This window comes from Eulemur rufifrons, chromosome 4, assembly GCF_041146395.1.
Source record: "Eulemur rufifrons isolate Redbay chromosome 4, OSU_ERuf_1, whole genome shotgun sequence".
In the NCBI taxonomy this organism is placed as follows: Eukaryota; Metazoa; Chordata; class Mammalia; order Primates; family Lemuridae; genus Eulemur; species Eulemur rufifrons.
The window spans coordinates 41,358,534-41,385,125 of NC_090986.1; the positions used below are offsets into that span (position 1 = coordinate 41,358,534).

The 26,592-nt window shown below is 39.8% G+C and overlaps 1 protein-coding gene across 2 annotated transcripts in view; it reads right to left on the reverse strand.

Moving 5' to 3' along the window:
- Positions 1–25,926, reverse strand: part of LMO7 (LIM domain 7) — a 194,396-nt gene extending 168,470 nt beyond the window's left edge. The window contains exon 1 of one of the 2 annotated variants that reach the window (XM_069467663.1): positions 25,529–25,926. In XM_069467663.1, the coding sequence (XP_069323764.1) occupies positions 25,529–25,597 (69 nt within the window). In that variant the 5' untranslated portion in view covers positions 25,598–25,926. The remainder of the gene's footprint in view (positions 1–25,528) is intronic. The other variant, XM_069467669.1, reaches the window with a different exon arrangement.
- Between the last annotated feature and the right edge of the window lie 666 nt (positions 25,927–26,592).

Below are 26,592 nucleotides of genomic sequence, written 5' to 3' on the forward strand. Positions count from 1 at the left end.
ACAGTCCTGGTTAGATGAGCAGTTTCTAAAAATTCCATGAGTACCACACAGAAAAACTTCTGGCACATTAAAAAAAAAACTTTGTTTTAAGGTGAAAAAGACATCACATCTGCTCTAGTGAGAGTTTTTGACTCCACTGAATGAGACTCACAGGATTTATGAAACCACTGAAATTATGTGCAAAATGCATGCTTATGTTCATTTTCTGGAAAAAAAATAATCCATAGCTTTCATGAGAATTTTGAGTGCTACACATAGTGAGCAAAACTGGAAGCTCTTTTGTCAGAAAATAAAATGAAAATTTTTACGTGTAAAGAAAAAGTTTAACATATAAGTAAAATGAGTCAAGGTCAAGGGTGAGTAGCCTTTCAGTTAAATTGTCACTTTTTACTGAACAGTAAAATAGCAAGTTAAAAAAATTATAAACAAAAGATTAAAAATGGCAAGTAAATAAGAATCTAAAGTTATAAATTCCATATACAAAACATGTATAATTTATCATTTCTAGGAACAGAAAAGCACACCATTTAAGAATATATCAGTCAACTATAGAAGTATCAACCCTAAATAATCACAACGATGTGGGGAAACACTTAGGAATGTTTAATAAAACACAGGATTTTATAGCATGCAAACTACAGCTCAATAAAGCTGTCAAAATAAAAATAAAGCACGGGAGACAAGAGCACCTGCTTTCAGGGCAGATGCACTCTGAACATCACCGTACTGGTGCAGGGGACATTTCTCATGCCTCCTGTGTGCGGCCAGCAAGATAAGGAAGGGAAACCAGAAATAGGTGGCTGTGGCTAGAAGTATCTGGTTTCCTAACTAGTCTGTTCATTCCTTCGTGCACTCCACAGTGACTTAGCTACCTTTTCTGGAATTTGGACCTTTTCCTTACTTCTGGTGTCCACATTTTACTGCATTCCTTCATTGCTCCAATTGAAACAGCTTATTTTCCTCTTGTCATCCTCCAAGCCCCATGAAGCAGGTTTTACTACCACTTTGCAATAAGAAAGATAAAGCACAGATAAGTTCTGTAACTTGTTCATGGTCACATTTAGCAATTTACAAAGCACTTTCATAGATGTGAATTTTATTCTTGGTTTTTAAATATCAAGAAGCTACTTTGTCTAAAACTAATAGTTGACAATTTTTTTTAATATAACCTCAACCTGCCTTTGGCACCTACCATATATACACGGTACAATGGTAAATACAAAGATGAGAAAACCAGTCTCAGCCCTTCACGTGTTCTCATTAGGACAAAGTTATGCAAAAATCACTATTTTAATGGAGATGAATTACACAAAAGAGGTAAAAATATAGTATGACGATATGTAGAAGGAAGAATTATTGCTGAAGAGAACTATCAAAACTTCTTAGTACGAGAAGTCTAAAACGAAGAGAGGACTAAATGTGAAAATACAAACACAAAAATGTCTGTGGCCTTGCAACCTGGGGACTGCTCCCTTCCCAACATCCTAAATTTCCATGGCCAGTGTACCTATTATCAGTCAACCCTATACTCCCCATCTAAAACTCCTGACAAGGGATAAGGCATCTCTTCTACTTCTCAGGAGGGGGGCTCAGAAAATCACAAAGACTTAAGAGAATGGGTTTCTAGGGGGAGAAACCACAACAAACTAATGGAGTGGTATTTAGGAAGAAAGGTGCCTTCTATGCATAGCACAGCAGACGGCCGGCCTACTCTACAACCTCCTGAGACCAAGGTGCCCCAACCCACTGGTGAGCAGAGGGATCTGAAGAGAGCAAAAGCAGGAAAGACAAGACCCTGAGAGAAGAAGCAAGATGCAGTGAATCTTCCTGGACAGTAAATGGAGGCACTGCCCCCAGTCAGCTAGCCAATCAAGAAGTCACAAAAGGCAAGAGTAAAAACCAAGAAACAAGAAGGGAGATTGACACCGAAGGGCAGGCACAATGGAATGGAGATTCCATTCCCTGTACCTCTATCAAAAATAAGTAAATTAAACCAAAAACTGGTTCTTTGAAATGATCAATAAGATAAACATACCTCTGGGTAGAAATTTTGTGAGATTTTTTTAAAATTCAAAAAGATAAATTACAATGAGCAAAATACAGAGTAACATAGGGCAATAAACAAAGATCTAATACAATGTCAGCTAAGGTGTTTTTGTTGTTGTTGTTTGGTTTTTTTTTTTCTGAGACAGAGTCTGGCTCTGTTGCCCGAGCTAGAGTACCGTGGCATCAGCCTAGCTCACAGCAACCTCAAACTCCTGGGCTCAAGCGATCCTCCTGCCTCAGCCTCCTGAGTAGCTGGGACTACACGCATGCACCATCATGCCCGGCTAATTTTTTCAATATATATTTTTAGCTATCCGGATAATTTCTTTCTATTTCTAGTAGAGACAAGGTCTCGCTCTTGCTCAGGCTGGTCCTGAACTCCTGATCTTGAGCGATCCTCTCTCCTTGGCCTCCCAGAGTGCTAGGATTACAGGCGTGAGCCACCTCGCTCCACAGCCTAAGGTGTTATTTTTTTTTTTATCTCCCCCACTATAATGCAAGTAAGTCCCACAAGGCGAGGGACTTTTCTCTACTTGCGTGTTGCAGTGTCCCCAGCACCTACATTGTCTGGATTATAGGAAGTGCTCAAGAAGCATCTTTTAAATGAATACATAAAGGTTTTTGTACAAGAACATTATGAACTATTAACCAAAATTGAGAATCTAAATAGAACAGATAGATTTCCAGAATCATATGAAATGCCAAAATAAATGCAAGAAGAAATGGATTTTTAATCAGTACTCCTCTGAAATATGTCCTAGACTTAAATGTTTTTACACATGACACACTAAGACAGGAAGCAACGCAATTCATTTTATGGGGCTAATAAAATTTTGATTCCAAATCTAAGTAAGGTCCCAAAGCAAAATACAGGGATAGTTCACGTAAGAATATAAGTGAGAAACAAAAATCTTAGAAAAATATCAACTAACAAAGGCTAACAGCATATTTTTAAAATTCATGATTACAAAGGGTTTTTCCAAGAAAGCAAAGGCAGCTTTATATTAAAACTTCTGTCATGGCCAGGTGTGGTGGCTCACGCCTGTAATCCTAGCACTCTGGGAGGCTGAGGGGGGAGGATGGCTTGAGGTCAGGAGTTCGAGACCAGCCTGAGCAAGTGCAAGACCCCATCTATACTAAAAAAAAAAAAAAAAAAATAGAAAGAAATTAGCTGGACAACTAAAAATATATAGAAAAAATTAGCTGGGCATGCTGGTACATGTCTGTAGTCTCAGTTATTCGGGAGGCTGAAGCAGAAGGATCGCTTAAGCCCAGGAGTTTGAGGTTGCTGTGAGCTGGGCTGATGCCATGGGACTCTAGTCCGGGCAACAAAGTGAGACTGTCTCAAAAAAAATAATCTTCTGTCATTATATGTCACCACATTAATGGATTGGGGGAAAAAACTCACATAATTTTAATAGATGCCAAAAATTCATATGATCTTGTTCAACATCTAATTGTGATAAATATTCTCAAAACCAGGGAGAAAAAATGCCTGTAAATTGATTTTTTTTTAAGATAAAAATCAAAAACTATAGCATAGAGTAGAATAGTAAAAAAGAGAAATCTTTGATTCATTCCTATTGAGACAGGAACAAGTCAAAAATACCACATGATGCTGAAGATCCTGACCAATGTGGTAAGATAAGAAAAATGAGAGACTAGAAAAGATAAAATTGATTATTTGGAGATGATTTGATCATCTACAGCGGAAAAAAATCATTCAATTCAGAACTAATATGAGTTGAGTTCCTGAATAGAAGATAAACTTCTCAATAGCATTTTCCTACACTAACCAATTAGAAGACAGTTGAATAAGATAGCATTCAGAGCAGCAGCAAAAACTATGAGGTTCCTTGATTTAATGTGAGAAATAAGAACATTAGCCATAATTTTAAAAAATATATTAAAGGAATATTAAAGAAGACTTGAAAAATAAAGAAATATACCCTGTTCACAGATGCGATAAAACATTATAAAGATGTCAATTCTCCCCAAATTGACCTAAAAATTCAAGCAATTTCAATTAAATGAGAGCTGAATTATTTGAAAAAGTTTTCAAACTAATTCTCATGTCTATATGAAAAAATACAAATTTACAAATAGCTAAATCAATTTTGAAAAATGGAACAAGAGATTCACACTATCTGTATATGACATATCTCAAAGTCAATAAAAAAGAGTGATACTGGTGCAGCAACAAATAACAGAGAACTCAAAAACAGACTTGTGTGTGTGTGTATATATATATATGGACCTTGATGTATTTTCAAGGAGGCCGCAAAGAGAGAAGGAATAGATTATTCAATATATGGTGCTAGGAGAACTGAAAGAAAAAATGCAAAAACACTGCAGGGAAAGGTTGACTACTACCTCATACCATGTAAAAACATAAAACCCAAATTGATTAACTACCCAAATGTGAATGTAAAATTTTAAATGTATAAGAAGTATATATAGAAGGATATCTCTATGGTTTAAGGAACCACAAAATTCTCAACCATAAAACAAGAATGGAAGAATGTGATATCAGAGTAAAGAATTTCTGTTAAGAAAGTATACTACCACAGAACAAAAGTTATAGTAGGTGAAGGCCTTAAAGAAGATATCTGGAACATCTAAATATAACAAAGGATTATATCTAAAGTATACAAAGAACTTCTACATATCAATAAGAAATCCAGTAACCAATTAAAAAAAAAAAGGACATAAGGACATTAATTAAAGGGGAAATCCAAAGAGGTATATGAAGAGATATTCTACCTTACCTTTAATTGGAGAAATGCATATTTAAACATCATGACATAGTCCATGAGGGAGACCAGGTCATTCTTAAAAAGAATCTGATTCACTGTGTAGGTTAGTATTCCTTCTCCCTTCTACAGAGCAGGGATCTGGATCACGACATCTGAGAGACCACCCTTCAGGTGTTCCTTTGCTGAATCATTTAAACTGACTGCCAGTGTCACCAAAACACATCTATACACACACATACACTTATGTACATACATGCATGAGATTGGCAAAAATTACCAAATCAGATAATATCAGTGATGGTGAGTGTATGTGTTTGCCAAGGCTGGTGTAACAAAGTACCACAAACCGAGTGACTTAGAAAAACAGAAATTTACTATTTTACCGTTCTGAAGTCCAGAAGTCTGAAATCAAGGTATCAGCAAAGCCATGCTATCTCTGAAACCTGTAGGAGAAGAATCTTTCCTTCCCTCTTCCTACTTTCTGGTGGTTTGCTAGAAATCTTTGGCATTCCTTGGCTTATAGATGCATCAGTCCAATTCTCCATCTTCACATGGCCATCTTCCCTCTGTGCATGTCTGCCTCTGTATCCAAATTTACTCTTTTTATAAGAACACCAATCATATTGGATTAGGGCCTACTCCAATGACCTCATTTAATTTGATTACCACTATAAAGACTATTTCCAAATAAGTCACAATCTGAGATACTAGGGGTTAAAACTTCATCATATAATTTTAGTGGGACACGGAGCAGTGTAATATTAAAGAGCAATGCCTGGCTCATCCTTGGACTGTTGGCTCAACAAGGGAAGGGAAAGGAAGGATCCTGAAGTCTAATCTCTTAAGGGCAGGATCCTCAGAGAGGCTGCCTGGGTGCCAGTCCTGAACTTAGCTTTTACATAACCAACAGAATTGATGGAACCTTTCCAAGAGCCACACATTTTACATCCAAATGAAACTTGCTGGCTGGGATTTCCCTCCACTGGCTTTAACTATAAACCTTCTATAGTCTACTAACCACAAGCTAAACATGGCACCTCAGAAACTATGACAACCCTTCAGCATACAAAATATGCATGCATTTATTCCAAAGTCATAATTTAAGAAAAAAATGTTACAGTCTATGTTTTGAAATGTAAAAACACCTTTATATACTGGAAAATTTTAAAGTTAAAACAAATTTTGAAAAAAAAAATATATTCCAAAAATGAATAACTGATCTGAATTGCTGGATAGATGGATGAAAGTATGATAATATTAATAGTGCATCTACAGAAAGCCCAAAGAACTTTCAAACACAATGGGAGGTAGTAGCATATTAATACAGCCTTCTTTCTTTTACCAACCTCAAAGCCAAGCCAAACACCACCTCTGGGCCCAAGCAAGGTACTGGGCATACAAAGAGTAGACAGGAGAGCTGCTGCAGGACTACTTTACCTTCGGCAGGAGAGAACTGGGGGAACAAGAGTGGAAGAGCCCCAGGGTAAGGCTCTGACCACAGTGGGTTACAGGAAGAAGACAGACCTAAATCCCTAAGGAAATAACATCACCAGTTTCCATGACCTCCAGGATGAGAGCAGGTAGAGATATTTCCCCTCCACACAAAGGTAGAAGAGCATAAAGAAATCCGGGGAAACTTTCTGCTGGTGTCTCAAGATGGGACAAGGGCTTGCCTACAAATTCACTGCCTGCCACACAGAGAGAAACCACCAAGCCTCCACCTCATAAGGCAGCCCAGAAGCTGGACCTGAGCTGCAATGACAGAATAAGAAAAGATAACCACGTGCCTAAGGGGGTCCAGCAGCCAAAGAAAGAACAAACAAAAATCTTCCCAACTCCTAATGAATTAGAGCTACTGGAGGACACAGGTGACAACCTGAGCAAAAAACAAAGCACTTCAAAAAATTCAAGTCAATATTTTTTAAAAAATCCTTAACAAATATATATGATCTATGAAAAAAATTCTGATGAATTGAAGCATCAGCTCTACCAAGCTTAGAGTCCTCAAAGACCCATGAATCACAGAGCAAAACTACCAATAGACAGAAATCATGAAAAGACTTTGAGAGCGCTGTAGGAGCTCTAAATTCAAACAGAAGGAGTTCCAAAAAAAAAAAAAAATGAGATAATTAAACAAATAGAATAAAATGTTACTGAGTCAGATAAAACCTGTCATTTTCTGATGAAGAAAAATGTAACACACTTCCAGATAAGAACAAGTTACAACAGACTTCTCATCTACAATGCTGGAAATGAGAAGACTGCAGAAAAACTCTATACACTTTAGAGGGATAAAGTCTACAGTCTAAAACTTTTGTAGCCAGATAAGAAATCACTTACTTGTCAAGTAACAGATACTTACAGATATGCAAAGATTCAGAAACTTTGTTATCCAAAAACGAACCAAGGAAAAAATTTGAGAATTAAGTATAACTAAGCAGGTATCAGGGTTTTGAAATCGAAGATGAAGAAGAAAAGAAACAATAGACCAACATCTTATGTAATGAGACGAGACTGGAATATATAATAATGTTAAATAAGGACTCCTAAAGAAGAAAATCCTGCAAAAAAAAAAAAAAAAAAAAAAATTCTCAGTCCAGACCTAAAGTTGGGCTGCAGGGAAAGAGAGAGGGAAGGAAAAATATATTCTATCTGGTTATTTTTTTGTCCCAACCACACTCTATTCTCAGGCTTCCACCAAGTACAATTATACTCTCTTCCTGTACCACATGAGGCTGCCCCTAATGACAGCATCATCTTGGCTATTTGGCCACTGGCTTCCAATTGGGTTTGGCCAATGGGATATGTCAGATTAAGATGAGAAAAAAGAACCAGGGTGTTTTTTCCCTGTTCCTTCCCACTGCTTCTCAAGAAATTCCACAATGAAAACTCCCATCTGACTGCCCTTCTCCATGGCTCTAGGTTTGTTTTTCTAGTTTTTAGCAAATAGTATTTCTTTCTGGAGACTTTCTGGCCATTCAGAAAGATGTCTTCCCACTGTTGCTGGCTTCTATGTCTTGAATCCCTTGCTGGTTCCCTTACCTATTCCTACACATTTATAAGATCTCTCTTTCTTTAAAGTCTCTTCATAGGGATCATGTGAGTTATGATCTGCTTCCTGTGAGAACCCTGATACACATTCCAAATATCTTATTTGGGGAAAAGGTAGAGGATCGTGTAGTGATGATGAGGGTGAGAGAAAGGTACACTTAATACTTAAAAACCTAGATTTAGTGTTGCCTTATGATTTAACTATGTTCTCCATAGAGAATCACTTTAGTGCAAAGAGAAAGAAAAGTACAAAATGAAATTAAGATTATGCACTAACTAATCAGTCCACAATCTTACCTAAGCTTATATTTGAGTAATATATAAATACCTCTAGTATTCATAAGAGCAAGTTGGGAATTATCTGTTGACTTATGGTACCTGAATTGCAGGTCTGAATTTACTAGAATAACAGAAAACTATTTATTGGACTCTGTCATCATAGACCTAGAATATATTACTACAAAATACTACAGCCATCACAGACTACTTCCAATTGTACTGATGGCTTTCCTTCTCTCAGCATTTCTTCCTTCCAGAAGCTACATGTCTAAGTCACTGTCTAAAACTCAGGTCTCAATAAGAATTTGTAGTATCAGTATTATATGAGAAACACTGAATTCACTCAACAATCTTTCCTTTTAGGAGTTCCTACTGGGCTCCAAGCACTGCTCTTGGTGCTGGAAAGTTTGGCACTTCCCTTCAAGAAGCTCATAGCAAAGACAGACAGCTAATCATAACCAGTGAAGTGCCCCAGGAGTGTCATTCCCCTTTCAGGAAACATTCACAGAATGAACGTCATTGCAAGCAATAAATGCTGTCTCTCCCATAACGCACACCAGGACTGAACCCAAGATCTGGGTCTAAGGCTTCCTCTTCCTTGGGTAGGGTACTTAGGCCATTTCGTCTTCAGTATTCCTATCTGTAAAATGCAGTTGTTTAAAGTAACTAGAATTTAGATATTCAATGCATGTAAACTTCCTTTTCTCTTTTCCCTTGAAGGGGCAATTATTTTTTTCAGAAGTTTAAGGGAAAAAAATCTCATTTAGTGAATATTACATGCTAGGCATCGATTATTTTCTACTTCTGTACTTAAGAATGAAAAGTAGGTAAAAGCCATTCTGTAAAAGGGATGGATGGGGCCATGATTCTGTCTCTGAATTGACTGTTAGAGAGATTAAGTTTATAACCATTACTAGCACAGATATTGGAACATATCGCAGGAATCTGAACATATCTATGGCCTTAGTTTATCTTTTTTATGTTCATTTTCTGCTTATCCTGCATTCACTATCTTTTTATTTAGGATTTAAATTTTGCCTCATTACATTGTGTGAAGATTTACACAGGCTCTCTCAATTCAAATTTATAATAAGGTAAATTTTTTTTAATTTTAATAAAGTGGTATGATATGTATTTTACTTATACAGCAATAATAATTGTAACCCTCATTCAATCCATGTTTTTCTACTCTTCTATTCTATGATGTACATCTAAAGTACACACACACACACACACACACACACACACACAGAGGACTTCTGGTTAAACACAGTGAATTGGCGACAGATTTCTCTTCATTGCCTCCTAAAATCTCACCAAAATGATAGCATAGGTATTTAATGTATTAACCCACAAAGACAGACTCAGAAAAGAGAAAACAACAGAAGAAAACACTGAACAAACCTTTGGAAGGTGGAAAGTAGATGGAGGAGTGGTGCCTGCCTGAGCAGAATGGAGAAAGCTCAAACTTCGGTACCTGCAAAGGGATACTGCAGAAGCAAAGCATGCAAGTTCTCCCAGAAAAGACTAACAGTCTACAGGCAACAGGTCCTTCAGGTAAGGGAGGGGCAGTGAGGAGCATGGCTGGATAGATACAGAGATCAGCAGAGAATCCATAAAGCAGTTGGACAAGGATCACCAGAAATTTAAAAGGAGCTTCTAACTTAAGAAACCAAAGCCAAAAAGAAAAGAAACCTGGAAGAAGCAGAGATATGCAGGAAGAAAAAAAAACTATAATATTAAAATACCATCAGAGAGCTAAGACAATAGACAACACCCATAACAAAGCAAAATGCTATGAAAAAGGAGCAATCACAACTCAGAGAGGGCACCAGAAAAAAAAAGGTGGGGAAGCAATTAGAAAATAAGCATGGCAGATACTTAATTGTCAACCCAACACTGTCAATCCCTTCTTTAGTAACAGAAGTCTCATGTTGTTGGAAGCAGTGACATACCCAGCTAAAAACATTTTTCAGATTGCCTTACAGATATGATAGTCAATGAGAAGTAGAAATATTTAAGTGGACCTCTAAGAAAGTTCTCCTTTATTGCACTAGCAGAACTTCTTTATGGGTCTTCACCTGATCTCCTTAAAGGCCTAGAATAGCCACAAGCAGAGGATGCTTGACGTCTTTTAGTCCCAGACCATGCCAAATCCTGAGGCCACATCACAAGCTTGTGCCACAAAATGACCCACCCAAAAAGCAATTTTCCCCCAAAGTGTTTCAGTTTTACAAAGTATTTTAACATCACACTGGCTATCACAAGCACAGATAGGTTGCTATAAGTAAATTGAATAATGAAATCTGAATTTTAAATAACTTGGTAATAATCAAGGAGCTAGAAACTCATCTGGAATTTATTAAACCAAGTAGATTCATTTCCTTACATAAAAAGGATTACTGTAAATTACATTGTGGCTGTCAACCACATTCTTTTACTAGAACTAAGGCCACATTTCAAAGCATCAGCTATTTGGCAAGTTATACCTTTCAGGAGTTACAAGCATTTTCCAAGTCTAAAAATGTTTGCAAATTGGCCTAAAAACAGACAGTTGTATAAACTTTATCCTTTGAATAAAACACCTAAAAATGCATTTACTTTCTTCATGAAAACTACAAAAGCTTCTCTTTTCTAAAATAGCTCATTAGACTCATCTTTAGTAAGACACCATAAAATGTTCTTCTTGGAAAGATCTTACAATTGCCTCTTCCAAATTGAATATGGCAAAAGAACTAAATTAATAAGATGACTCAAAGACACACACAAAAAACATGAAAAGCAATTTAAAGAAAAAAAGATGCATGAAGAACAAAAAATAGCTGAGACAAAGACACATAAATGTTTTTATACAGTAATGTACAAAGGCCTGAAAAAAACAATTTATTTGAAAAAAAGAGACTTAATACGTGGAATCCATATACCCAATTCTCTAATCTGAAACTTCAAATAGGTACCAGCTAAAATGTGGGGAGCAGTGAGTTCAAGAACAAACACATCACAGTGTTTTCAGCATTGCAATAAATAGGAAATTCTTTTCCTTAAATTTATTTAATAAAATAGCTCAGGCAAGTCAACTAGCCTTAAGTTTTTATTATAAGTCCATTGACAGAAAAGAATCAATAGCTAAGAAATGCTAAAATGAACACAAGGATCTCTGGGGAGAGGAAGATGATACAAGTACCATCAGGAAACAAAATCCACTACTCTTAAGGTATCCATTCATTCCAACCTCAAATTTTCATAGGTAAAAGGATTTTTATGATAACTTAAGAATAAAGGTACTTAATGAAAACCCATACTCACAAATCAAAGGTCAGAATAAACAGCAAGTTATCTAAATGTATTGTGGGACACATACACAAAACCTTGAAAATTAGCCATTTTAGGAAAGAAAACAGTGAGTAATCTGTTTTCTGATTATACACAGATTCAAGTAGAATTATAGTTGATCTTTGTTGAATACCCACATATCTTTTGCTTTCATTTTTTTTTTTCTATATCTTATTACCCTGAAGTCATTGTATTATAGTTCTGGGAATTTAGACTAAGCTAAGAGATATTACATGTATTTTCCATAGTCACACATTTTACTCTGAGATCTGTCATGTATCAGTTATTGTGCCAAACTGTGCCACTGTTGCCACTACACCATGCCAGAACATGGCGGGGGCGGGGGGGCGGGGTAGCGGGGAGCAAAGGCACGATGTGCCAAAAGTGTATGCTTTCAGTTACACAGCAACTATGCAGATTTATATTTAAAAGTTAGAAAACCTTGATTTTCTTTCTTATTATTATACATCTGATCAACATGACTTCAAGCTTCTTAGAGCCACTAAATCAAAACCATTCATATACATTTATTCTAAATTTTAAAAATAAAATATCTTCACCAAATTATTGTGAGCTAAAAAAAAAAACCCTGGGGACAGGAGGGACATTTTTCCCTGTTTACAAAGAAGAAATAACGTCAGAAGTGATTTCCAGATGATCTTCATGGTATCAAGGTCACAGTATTCTAAAATACAGCAGTGTGTGCTTCAACTTTAGTATTTTATATAGCAGACCACTGTGATTTCAGATCTGCTGTTTTAGAACATAATTCCTTAGATATTAAGAGTTTGGATCTCTAACATGTCTGATAAGGTAGGCTGATTTTGTGAACACAAATAAGTAGCCTGTTTGAGAGAGTGGTGAGATTTCTTGGATAGCTTTTCCTACCTCTTCTTTCCTGGAGGTGCCTGTCTCTAAACTAAGACTTTCCAGAAAGATTTTCTGAAGCTTGGGTTGGCTCCCACACCAACACTTTAAAGTTATACTTTCAACAAGTGAGAGATTACTTTCTTACCAAATTCAGTGGTCTTGTTTCCATTTTCTTCTCCCTTAATCACTTCCTCTAGTCCTGGACCCTGTTGATAATCCTCTTCCTCTAGTTATCTTGTTTGAAACCAGTGCGTCCCTTAAGATCCCTCACACAATCCTGGTTTTCTGTCTAGTTTTTGACCACCCACCCCCACTTTACACCACCCACCCCCACTTCATTAACAGAAGACATTACCCCAGGCTCAAGCCTTGATCCTCTATACCTTCCATCCCCAAAACCTGGGCCCGCTTACCACCTGAGCTCTACCCCACCCCACCCCCACCACTATCCCGTCCGTGAAAAAATTGTCTTCCATGAAATAGGTCCCTGGTGCCAAAAAGGTTGTGGACCACAGCTCTACACGATAGTCTTTCCACTCCACTGACCCATTCTGTCCCATGAATTCCAACATCATCTGATGTGACATTTAAAAAAAGTAATTCAAAATCTTTATCCCCAATTTGGTTTTGTAATTCTCATTACCTTCAAATCAGCACCTTCCACACTAAGTAGACCACTAGCTTCCCTGTCCTGCCAACAGGACAATGCAGTGGACCCCTGCTCATGCCAATACCATCCTGCCCAACACAATGCCCCCCACATTACTTTCCATACCTTTCTGGTTCAGACCAAGCAGGACCTTCTCTAGTGGCTTCAAACGCTTTCCCCATCCCCAGACTTCCTGCACATATGTTGTCCAACATGTTCACATTTATTCCTGTGCCACCCTGTGGCTGTCTCCTATCAGACAAGTGTCAGAAGGCACCCGGAGAGCAAATGTCTACTGTTCCCTTTGTCACCACACACACACACGCTGTCTCTTAGCCCTGTCCATCCCAACACCAGCAAGTTATTTAAGAGCATCTACCATAATACTTAGACTTCAATATGAATTTACACTACATGCCACATTAATACTGATCACTTTTCTATGTTTTTTATCAATAATTTAGCTCCAACTGTGAAATGAGAAAACAAGCAAGACAGAGGAGGATATATGGAACAGCCAATAGCACAACAGGGCATGTATGTGCCAAAACAGCAGGTAGCATTTTAAGACAGGGAGAGAAACAGAAGAAGATGACTGGAGTGGTTGAGAGCTTGAGCTTTTCTATTACTGATAAATTTAAGTTCAGATACTAGTTCTACCAGTATCAGCTGCACGGTGTTGGGGAAGAAACCTAACTGAATCCAAGTCACAACTAGGAAGAAATATAAAAAAACAAGTTAAGAGAAAGTCAGTTTGTACCAAAACAGACCAGGAGCTTTGCCTTCCCTTTTCCCTTCATTTCTGAACAAAGCTACTCTGAAAGCTTCCACCCTCTGTTTTATGTGCTATTTCAGAATGATTCCTGAAAAAATTGGTATAAAGTGTAGCACTCTGAAAGCATGACATGGGCCTCTGATGTCTGAGTTGCAGCAGAAGGTAGAAACTTTCCTATTCTCACATTTTTTATTGTTTTCTTTTATTTCTAAACAGGGTAAAGCTATTTTCTGCTTCTCTGTCTCCAGTTAGTACTGGGTACAGACCATGCTCAAACTGCAGGACACAACTCAGTGAGTTGTGAGATCTTTTTCATTAATAATATCCCAAAGTTTCATGATAACATATTAACCCTAGCACAGGATATTCAGCTAAGAAGGCTTGTCTTCAGATTTTCTTGGACCTTTATCATATGACACTTGCTTACTTTAAGGTGTCTTAAGAATTGGTTAAACAAAGTTAATTTCTCATGGTTTAAACTTGCTTTTTTAAAAAATATGTTGAACGTGCTCTATCTAGAACTAGACTTAAAAGGGGAAAAAAAAATCTAATACAACAAAACCAGCTTCTCTTGTTCAGTGACACATAGCCAAGAAGTCAGTCACATCACTGGGCTAAAAAGATTTTTAAAGAATTAAAAGACGTTTGTTCATTTATCCACTTATTTATCCACCAAATATTTACTGGGTGCCTATTAAACACCTGGCACCATTTGAAGCTTGAAAACAAAATAAGTTCTTGTACATAAGGAACTTATATTCTAGTGGGAGTAACAGCCAAACAAAAAAAAATATATATATATATACATACACACACACACACACACACATATACACATAGAAAATGCAAAGGCAAGTGATGATAAGGGGCAAAAAATATGAGTATGGAGTGACAAGGAAGGCTATGGGAGCAGGGTGGGGAACGAGGAGATATCACTTAAGCTGAAACTTGAATATGAGGAAAATGTATTCATGCAGAAGGAACAGCAACACAGAGACCCTGCGATAAAACCCTAATTTGCACACTTGAGGAACAGAAGGAAACCGGCATGAGGGAGCACAGTAAGCAAGCTGAAGAGTGGGAGTGGAGATGAGATAGGCAACTGGGAAATAGTTCACGTGGGGCCCCAAAGACTGCGGTTTAAATATTCAGATTTTATTCTAACGTAATAGAAAGCCATCGTTGGGAGAAGCAGCAGGCAGAGTTGACTGCATAATCTCTGACTTACATTTTTAAAGAGGAATCTGGCTGCTGTTGTGGAAGCAGGGTGTCTAGGTTATTGCAAAAGCATAAATGAGAGGTGATGGTGGATGTGGCAACAAGTGGTCAGATTCTGGATATACCTGAAGGTACAGCCCATTGGATTTCTTCACAGACTAGACGTGGGGTGTGATTAAAAAAAAAAAAAAAAAGAGTAAGAATCAATAATGACTTCAAATTCGGGAACCTGAACAAATGGTGAACAATGGTGCCATTTGCTAAGATAGAAACGTTGGGAGGATGAGTAGATAGCTGGTGGGAAAGGGGAGGAACTAAGAGTTTTGTTTTGGACACAACAGATGGGATGTGCCTATCTGGCCTATAACGGGAAATGTCGAGTTGGTAGTTGTATATACAAGTCTGGAGTTTAGGGACAAGGTCAGGGCCAGGAATATAAACATGGAAGCCGCAGCATAGAGAAGGTATATGAAGCTATGGACTTATAAACATCTGCTAGGGAAAGATCATAGACAAACAAAAGACGACATGGGAAGATGAGCCCTTAGACACTCTAATATTTACTGATGACAATAATTAGGAGGATTCAGTAAAGAAAAATTAGAAATACCAAGTGAAATGGGAGAAACACCCAGAGGGCAATGGGGGGAATGTTTTGAGAGGGAAGTCATTACTAACTCTGCCTGATGCCTTTGACAGACTGACAATATTGTCTTCAGAGAACAGGGTAAATTCCAAACTGGTTCGATACTGCTCAAGAAAGCAACATATAAACTTTTGTACCACACAATATGCTGAAATAATAATTAAAAAAAGAAGGCAACATGTTTGTTTATTTTCCCCTTCTTCAGGTAGAATGAAAGACTTTCTCAAAAGAACAAATAATTTCAGAATGAAAGTTTATAATGAGGTTGGCTATGACCTCACTTCCTTTAAATATTATGAAATGGTGGTATAACAAAATAATTCAGGTATTTCTTTTCCTGTTCACACATCTAAATCCAATTTCTTTTTTTTTTTTTTTTTTTTGAGACAGAGTCTCACTCTGTTGCCCAGGCTAGAGTGAGTGCCGTGGCGTCAGCCTAGCTCACAGCAACCTCAAACTCCTGAGCTCAAGCGATCCTCCTGTCTCAGCCTCCCGAGTAGCTGGGACTACAGGCATGCGCCACCATGCCCGGCTAATTTTTTCTATATATATTTTTTAGCTGTCCATATAATTTCTTTCTATTTTTAGTAGAGATGGGGTCTCGCTCTTGCTCAGGCTGGTCTCGAACTCCTGAGCTCAAACGATCCGCCCACCTCGGCCTCCCAGAGTGCTAGGATTACAGGCGTGAGCCACCGCGCCCAGCCTAAATCCAATTTCAATCTAGTCAAGAAGGCAAAAATCTTTGATCATGGTCTCAGCTTTAGTACTTACAAGTCTAAGACACTAACGAGATAATACCCTCATCAAAAACAAGACAAATTTTGAAGAACTGTATAGTCACAGTCTTTACAATTTTTGGTGTGCATGACCTACTGAAATGTAGGTCACATAAGAAATTGATACTTTTATGAATTGTCTTACAGAAGAAACTACTTAGATATAATCTATCTCCTACTCTAGCTCAAAGTATAACTGAATGTTATCATATAAAAATGTTCTTTTGTAATACTTTAAATGATTTATTGAGCACAAATCAATTCACTAAGTTATATTCAAATATGTAAATCTAAAGTCTGCAATTGCTCAAGAAATGCCTATCAGCAATTCTGTAACTTATATAACATTTGATCATCATCGTGTACTTTCCAGGCACTAATGTCACAAGAACAAACTGTGCTGGTGAATAGGACTTGTCATATACAAAAAAAGAAAAATAACTAATCTTACAGCTTTAGATGGAATGAAGATTGAGAGCCCATTCTCTTCCAGATTCTAAAATCCTTTTACCACAATTAACTGTCCTATGTCACACTGGCAGTAGAGAATACTGATTAAGAAGACAGGCCATGTACTCCTTCATTAGTAGGGTATGTCACTGCAACGCACTTGCCACATGTCTTGCACATAGCAGAAACTCAAAAATACTAGTTGCTTTAATTGTCAGTTATTCATCTTCTCTTGTAAAACCTTCACTGGTAGGTAACTCACTATTCAAGTCAACTTATTCTGGAGGAAGACAGTTCTTTATTCAAAAAATGTCTTCAAAATACTGAGTCAAAAGTCTCACTGTGACCAGTTAGTTAGTACCAGTTCTGTCCTCTGAATCCACACACGTTTTCTAACTTTCCCTACGTGACAATCCCCATCATGCCTGAAGACAGACATAATGTCTACTGCTATATTCCAACAACAAAAAAAATACACTTAAGCATCAAATTGAGCATTCTATACCTAAAATTAGAACCAGTCTTTGAGCATCTTATTGGGGATATGATATAATCTTTGGAAAGGCTATTTACAGGACTGTGTTATGATTCATCTGTAGGGCTTGCTAATGCTCATCTGTTTGAGCAAAGTAGCAGATTGAGTGTATTAAACCTCTGTTTCAAAGCTGTGCATGTATGACAGCTATTATCCTTATTAAGAGCTTTGAGCACATCAAACGTGTTTTTAGGAATCATACCCAATAATTACCTTCTGAAACTAAAGAGTTAAGTACAGGTGAGCATAATTTATCATTTCCTCAGGCTCAAATACATTTGTTGTAATTAACAGGCTTAAGGAGATCAGCAAACATCAATTAAAGAAGCCAACCTTTTGACTGGACACAAAGCATTCATTCATTCAACAAGCATTTGAGAACTTCTGTCAGGAACCGTAGAGCACAGAACAACATAAACAACTCAATCTGCAGAGGGCAAATAGAAGAAACAGTTCACCTACAAAGTACATTTTCTCCAAAAGGGTTGAGCAAATTTTTCGATGCTGCTTTGCTTTTCTTAACTAGCATTTACAAAACTAGTGCTTTTCTGTAACTCAAATGCGATTACGTTGAGAAGCAGGTTTTGTTTTGTTTTGAGACAGGGTCTGGCTCTGTTGCCCAGACTAGAGTGCAGCAGTATCATCATATCTCACAGCAATCTCCAATGGCTGGGCTCAAGTGATCCTCCTACCTCAGCCTCCTGAGTAGCTGGGACTATAGGCATGTGCCATCATGCCTGGCTTATTTTTTATAATTTTTTTGTAGAGACAGGGTCTTGCTATGTTGCTCAGGCTGTTCTTGAACCTCTAGCCTCAAGCGATCCTCCTGCCTCAGTCTCTCAAAGTGCTGAAATTACAGGCATGAACCACCTCACAGGCCAAGAAGCAGTCCTTTAAAGGAAGGGCGGGAGGTCTCAACAGCAATCTCAAAATGCTCAATGTCTCTAATCATCAGGGAAATGCAAATCAAAACTACAATGAGGTATCACTTAACTCCAGTGAGAATGGCTTTTATCAAAAAGTCCCAAAACAATAAATGTGAAATAGGAACACTCATACACTACTGATGGGACTGCGCACAACCTCTATGGAAAGTAATATGGAGATACCTCAAAGAGCTACAAGTATCTCAAAGAGCTACAAGTAGACCTACCATTTGATCCAGCAATCTCACTACTGGGCAACTACCCAAACGGGAAAAAAAACATTCTATAAAAAAGACACCTGCACTGGAATGTTTATACTAGCACAATTCACAATTGCAAAGACATGGAAACAACCCAAGTACCCATCAATACATGAATGGATGAATAAAATGTACACCATGGAGTTCTACTCAGCCACAAAAAAATGGGGAACTAACATCTCTTATATTAATCTGAATGGAACTAGAAACCATTCTTCTACATGAAGTATCGCAAGAATGGAAAAACGAACACCACATATATTCACCATTAAATTGGAACTAATTGATCAACACTTATGTGCACATATGGAAATAACACTCATCAGAAATCAAGCAGGGGGCGGGGGAGAGAAGGGATGAGGAAATTCATACCTAACAGATACAATGTACATTATCTGGGTGATGGCACACTTATAACTTTGACTCAAATGGTACAAAAGCAATTTATGTAACTAAAACATTTGCACCCCTATAATATTCTGAAATAAAATAAATAAAACAGAACAGCAGTCCCTTACTACCCAAAGCACTCTTGGCATCCAGAGAAGAGAAAGCTAGAGCACACTGCACAGAAGGACAAGAAGCAAAACAGACAATAAACTGGCACATTCTACAGTCCCTGCCATACACTCAGGACATTACTTCTCTCTTGGCTTGGCCCAGAGGAAACTTTAAGGATTTCTGTGCTTTACAAATGGCTGAAGAAACACCAAGGTTTCAAGGCTTCCTCACAATGGCTAATTGTGACTTTGTTGAGCCTTTCGAGACTTCATTTAGAGGGGATAGACCCTCCTTTTTGGTTTTATCCTTCCTCGTTGGAGAAAACCTAATGAGTCATCTGTTACATGAATGTTTAATATTGCTAGTGATTGGAGAACAAGCAGAACAACATGCATATTTCATCTACTTATTTAGAGGGAAAATACTGATGACAATTTCCAATTCTGGCCAGAATATGGAGAAGGTGCTCCTAACCCCTGCTCATGGCTGCAAATTGGCACAAAGCTTCTAGAGTGTAACTTGGTGATGTGTATCAAGAACCATAAAATCATTCATTCTTTTTAACCCAGTGCATCCAACTCTCTAACTGGTTCAAGAACACTCTGTTTTATTAAAGGTACAAGTTCTTTGTATTTTCCCCCACTTTCTGAAAGAGGTCCATTTCTAGCTTTCAGTGCATCAGGCAGTACACTGGAAGAACCCAGAATGACTGGCTCTGTGCTGGAACCCTCCCAGTTCCTCGGGAAATACCTTGGCATGTCTGTTTACATTTCCTGGAGGCTGTTCTAATGGCATTCCTGCCCTGGTTGCTATTTAATATTTGTGTGACTCAGTTCCTTCCCAAGAAAACTTTATGAACTCCCTCATCTCTTGCCATTCTTCTCTTCTCCACGATCCTTTCTTATTTTCCACATAAAGATGTTGTGTTCAAGAAATAAAATGCCACATAAAGAAAAAAAATGGGAGGAAAAAAGGAACAAACAGGCATTAAGACATTTCTTAGCCATTCAAAACTACCCTGGGAAATCTATGGTGCTACAAATTGGAAGAGTGGTTGCTTACCAAAGGGATGGAGGTTGGTGTGCCCACCTGCAAGGGAACTTCCTTGAGTGGCAAAAATGTTCTATGTCTTGATTGGGGTGCTAGTTGCATGGGTATATACATTTGACAAAACTCCTGCCTCTGTACACTTAAAGTCGGCATATCTCATTGCAAGTAAACATTATGTCAGTAAGAATAAACTACTCTGAGCAACTCCTGAAAACTAAGCTATATGCAACTTCAAGATCTCACAAGTTAAAATGTGCCAATGCTCCAGCCTAGTGGGCAAACACGTTAGCCCCACTGCAGTCTGGGCTCAGATGCTGCCTCCTCTGTGAGCTCGCCCTGACTCACCAGGCAGACCCAATACCATCACTACACACCATACAAGTGTCCATTATAGCAACTATCTGACAGTACTGTTAAGTCCGTTTGCACATCTGCTCCTCATGGAGGATGCCTCTCTCTGAAGACCCAGGTAAGGGGCTAAGAATTAAGTGATTGACTCAATAAACCCAGCAAGTGCCCGGCACACAGTAGGCACGTGATGGGTATTTTTTGGATGAATAAATGCAAGTCCCCATGAGGGAAACTGTCAAATAGAAGGCAGGGGTAGAGTGATGTGACTCAGGAACAGGGTTGAAGCAGAGGAGGAAATGCGGAGTAAATAGGCAAGCACACACTGGCGCCCAGATGAAGACATATCCTGTAGCAGGTGCTGACCAAAAACTCAGCTTTAGACACTGAAGCACGTTTCCACTGGGAGAATAAATGAGTTCTGGTCCTTAAAATCCTATTTTTAAATTTTGTTAAGGCTACAACCTTAAGATCATACTTTTATCCAACAAGCATTTATCAGGGGCACCATGCCAAACACTCAAGCAAAAGATACTATTCCTGCCCTCCGTTAGCTCATAGTCTAATGTGGAAAAACAAATAGAATTATACCACAGAGTGCAAAAAGAGTGAGCAACACAGGAGAGAGAGGAATGGGCTGGGGTGGAGGTTTGTCGGTTCAGAAAAGGCATCACAGAAAGGTTGATTTTAGCCCAAGTATAGAAGAATGAACAGCAGTTCACTAGGTAAACAAGGAGTAATGGGTATTCCATATAGAAAAGCATGGAGGTGAGAAAACCACACCCTGTGCATGGGGAAACACAGCAAGGGATTCGGGGGCACAAACTGCTTTACAGTCAGCATCTCATCTAACAGGAACAAGCGCCCTGGCAGGATAAAAGGAGAAACCTGAGGCCTGCAGGATTTAAGTAGAAGAGCCAGAACTTGAAGAACTATTTGATTCCAGAATTATACTTTTCATCTCTACACTACCCGGCAACTACACCAGTAGTTATGGAGAAAATGACCAAAAATAAAGATAGATACATAGGCAGGAACTAGATTGTCAAGGGCCATGAATGCTACACTAAGAATTGTGAACTTTAAAATCTTTTCATGACTCCCCAGAAAACAAGGAACTAACAAAATCAGGTTTATATTTTGAAAAAAATATTCTTACACTGCAACAGCTAGTGTAAGAATTGCTTTCCAACACCACAACTTTTTAATATTTACCATCATAGTATTTTCAGGTTTAATATCTGTTGATTGAAATCACCAAAAATGCTTCCATGAATTAACATTTTCAAATGAATGTTTTTTTCTCCCTACATACATTTGAAATGCAATAATACAAGTCCATGAGACCTTCATTTAGTCTACAGACAAGGCCAGTATGCACTGAGGATTCGTGTCCCCCAGGCAAACTCCTTCAGACCAGACTTACAGGTTGGCAACCACTAGTAGAAAGGACGCAGTTTACACAGAAAGACGGAAACCATTTAGAAGGATTTTGCTAGTATCAATGGGAGACCCACAGAGTACAATTCTTTAAAACACTTAGTACTAAAGGCAAACAAAGTATGTTAAAAGGTGGTGACCAGCAAGCACATCCCTGAAAGACTGGGACAGGTAGAAAACAGACCAATTAGAATTAAGTGGAGAAGGACTCATATTCTAGTGCCAGACCTGGCAATGAGCTCAAGCTGGCAGCCCTTACAAGGTGACAACAATACTGAAACAATCAAACGCAGAGATAACAGGAAGGACAGGTGAGCAGGAAGGTGATAAATTAAGATAGCCTGTTCCGCCCCAGACATAAAAATTGCTGCTGTACTTAAAACTCAACCTAGATGGCAATATTAACTCACAGATTAGAAACTGTGACCAACCAATGCAATGTGTAACATATCCAGTTTTCAATCTCATTGGTATTTTGTCTGTTTACTATAAGGCCTCTCAATGCCCCCAAACACAGAGACAGAGGCAACTATTAGGTATAGAAAATTAAAAGGTATTGTAGAAGAGGACTAAAATTAGAGAGTCCAGGCTATACTTTCTACCACTTCATCACTCACTCCATGACCTTGCTAGAATCAAGCTTTCCCCTGCCTTTGCCTTCAAGCCATTACTTGGTTTTAAACCAATGTTTAATCATAAACCAGCCCTGCTACATTATTAGTATTTCAAACAGCATTTCCAACCAGATAACAATCCAATATCATTATGTTGAGCTATCTTAAAGGGTTGCATTCCTAAATTTGTTTTGAATTGCAAAATTAGGCCCTGAGTAGACAAACCGGTTCAGTACATATACTCAAGTATATAAGTACAATTTGAAAATGAATAAAAACACGATTCATAAAATGATAATAATTGGCAGAATAACAACCATTAACCCTCACTCCACAAAATTAAATTTTAGACATTTTAACTTTGGTTATAAGAGTAACACATTAGCAATTTAAAATCACAGATGAAAATGGCAATGGCAAGGACATACTGATATGGAGTCTGGTCATCATTCAAAGTTTTACAAGGTTATTGGAGTTTCTTGACCTTGGAATATTCAAAACTGGAGTGAGAATAAAAGCACATTATATTTTATATAATACACATATAGTATTATATAACACACATATATACATATATAGCCCACTTGCGTTTCAATAATATGTAGAGGAGAGTGACAGAAAGGGCAAAATGGAAGAATAATATCAGCAAGCAGGAGAAAGAATACTTTATAAAATGCACTTTGGAATCAACATTTTATCTTCAAATTAGGGGTTCTTAGAATTATAGAGGTTGTGGCAGTGAGAGTCATTCATTGTGCTTCCTTTGGCAAGAACAATATTTTAAAATATGTGCTTTTGTGGTAAAGGCAAAGCTGCCCAGAGAGACAAATGTAGACACTAACTGGAGAAATAAAACAAACCTAACAGGCAACATACTGCCACTGCTGCAAATGCCCAGAGTATTCAGAAAACATATGTGAATGTGTAAATTATTCACATACCTTCAATGAAGGCAAATTTAGTGCCTTGCTATGAGTAGCATGAGGAAAAAAAATTGCTTAATTTAAATTTGATTAACTACATTAAAAGATGTCAACACCTTTAGAAAGATTCAGCTTTCTGCTAATGATGAACAAAACACAGTAGCCAAATCATTGCTGATAAACACCTTTAGACAGGATAGGAGTAGAAAGATGAGCACATTTCCCATGATATCTTCTATCACAACACTTTCCCCAAGTTCAATATATACAAACGTCTCACAGAAACCCTACATAATTATGAGCAAGCTGGAACAAGAATTCTTAGTTTTCCAAAATCTGCATAACTAAAAAAAAGAGAAGGGTGTGGAACCAACCACTCATATTCACAAACTTCCTGAAGCAAACACAAAGCATACAGATGCAAACTCCACACAGGAGCCAGGTGCGACCAAAAAAATGTCTCTATATTTCTTCCCTTCTCCCCTCCTCCCTTCCTTATTCTAAAACACAAAATGGCAAGTTTAATTGGTTTTCTAAAATTATGCAGCAGAAACACTGCTAATGGAAAATTACAGTTGGTAGCCTTGACTTTTCAAAGTTTATGAATGTGGGAAATTATTTCTCTTAACTACATTGCTGGAATTTTTCCACTCTCATTTCAATTCAAAATACGGTGTTTATTCCTCTCTCAACCTCCTCACACCGGCCCTCTTGTTAAGACAGGGGGCCGTTTGTCGTCTGTGGCCAACGTATCTTGCTCTGTGAACCTATATCTTACTCCTGCTCTGTAAACCTATCTTGCCCTTTCTCAATAAACTTCGTTTCACTCTTGGGGAGGTGGGGGGAACCTTCTCACACCTTTCCAAGTCACCTTCATACCAGTTCAAAATTCCAATCCAAAAATACACCAAAAGCTAATTTCTTAGACCTCCCTACTGTCTAGTGGATAATGCTACTCAAACATTGCACATTCTTTTATTTACTGTGAGAAATGTAGCATTTAAAGTTTGTTCTCTTTTTCACATAAATACATGTTTTTCTTTACAGAAAAATAAATTTTAAATGCTGTTTGCTTTGGAATTCTTGAATATGTTGTTTTCCTGTGGAATAATCTTAAACCTAATTTGAAAGTTTAAATTCGTTGAATAAGCCAGCACGTGGCATCAATAACTCCTAAATGACTGCAAGGCTGGTATATGCAACAATTTGTTTTTTTAACAAGCAGTTGTTTCTGATTCACATCTGCTTGGAAGAACTTTTTTTTAGCCTCATTTTAAAAGCCATCTTTTTCATCCAGTAGACTAACGGCTGCAAGTCCTGATGTTAACCTTCCGTACAGACAGACGGACCCTCACGGCTTTGATGAAGAGACCAGCTCCTTTTTCAGGGAGAAAGAAGGGAATGGAAGAGCTCCTCTGTGAGGCACAGCTGGGAAAGTAACAACCCTTCAATAAGTGACCCCACGATATCGTAGTCTAATCAATGCCTAAAACGAAGTACGTGCCCCGACCCCCTCCCCCTGGGCTTGGAGCTGCCCTAGAGAAATCGTCTTTCCAGGTGTGTATCGGTGCCTTACCTCCTGTACTCCCACCCACCCTTCCTCTCCGCCCCCTCCCCGACCACCACAACACACTGAATACACTAGCTGCTCAGCTACTGTCGGGCATCCCCACTTGTAGCCACCCCAGAAATGCACCCGAGAGCCCTGGCCCAGCTCTTGCACTGCGCGCTCTGAGCTGTGCCCGGAGAGCCATCCCGGGAGAGCCGGAGCCGACCTGGGCTGGTCCTCGGGGATGCGCGGTCCCAGATGAGGTGAGCGAGGGCTCGCTTTTGGCCTGGCAGAGGAGCTCTGGGACGCCAGCAAGACCGTCGTGGGGTGGGCAGCGCTAAGCTAAGCTGGACGTTAATATGTAAGACAGGCAGAACTTGCAAAGTCCCCAAAACTGCACACACAAATCAGCTTTTCCGTGCCAGCTAGGGAGGCGGCAAAAGCGCAGGGCAGCGGGGGCCGCTGTCACTTCGCGACACCCACCCTGAGGCTAGTAAATTCGAGCGGAACCGAGAGTAGTAAAAGACACTCACCTCCACCCATCTCTGAGCCTCCGCGAACGCTAAGGAACAGTCGGCCTCTGCCTCCTCCACCCCTTCCATGACTAGGGCAAGAGAGGGAGAGAGACTCAGTAGGTGAGCGGAGGGGCGGGGGTCCCCCCACGCGTCTGGGCCCGGCGGGCAGGGAGGGGACACTGGCCAATGCCGCCTCGGCCTCCCTCCGGCTGTGAGACGCCCGGGCTCTCTTTCCCTTTGTTGCGTTCTGCAGTTTGTTACGGTTTCAAACCTACAAGAACTTGAAGACGCTGCTTTCTCTAAACTCCTGAAAGCGACCCAAGGTCCGCGGGGACCCGAGCGGCTAGCCGGACAGGGCGCGGGAGGTGAAGGGAGCGACGAGAGGGAGCGCGCGGCACCAGCCCTGACGACAGTTTGGACTTCAAAAGTCGCAACGCTGCCGCCGTCCTCCCCGCAATGGCCCCGCCCCAGCCCACCCCGCCGCCTACCCCGGGCCCGCCGAGTCGCCGCTTCCGTCCGCCCCCCGCCCCCCACGTCTCCCGGGGCTCCCGGCTGCGGCCGCCTCTGTGGTTGGACCGTCTGGGCCGGGAGATGGCACGGCCCACCAGGGGGCTGTGGCCCGGCCACGCTCCCGTTCCCGCGCCGCCCGCCGGGACCGCGACTCCGCCCCGAGGGGATGCGCCCCAGCGCCCGTACCCTCCTGGCCTCCGCCCGCCTGGCCGCCTGCCCTCTCCCGGGGCCCCTGGAAGCTGCGCCCTCCCGGCTCGCGGCCGCAGGGCCCGCCTGACATACCAGGAATAACTGCACACAATTGCACCTTTCCCGGCCAAGAAACTTCCTCCGCCGGGGAGCGCGGCCCGCCTAGACGCGCAGCCTGCCGCCCGGCCCGCCGCGCCGCCCTCACCTGCGGCCGGACCCCGCCACGCGCGGCTCCCGCCCCCGCCGAGCCGCGCTCGCTCCGCGGGCGGCCCCCTGCCAGGTGCGCGCCGCTCCCACCCCGGGCTCTGCGCCCCCTACGGCCGCCCGGGCCCTCCTGGCGCCAGGTGTGGGTAGTGGCCTTGGCACGTGCGACCGCTTTACCC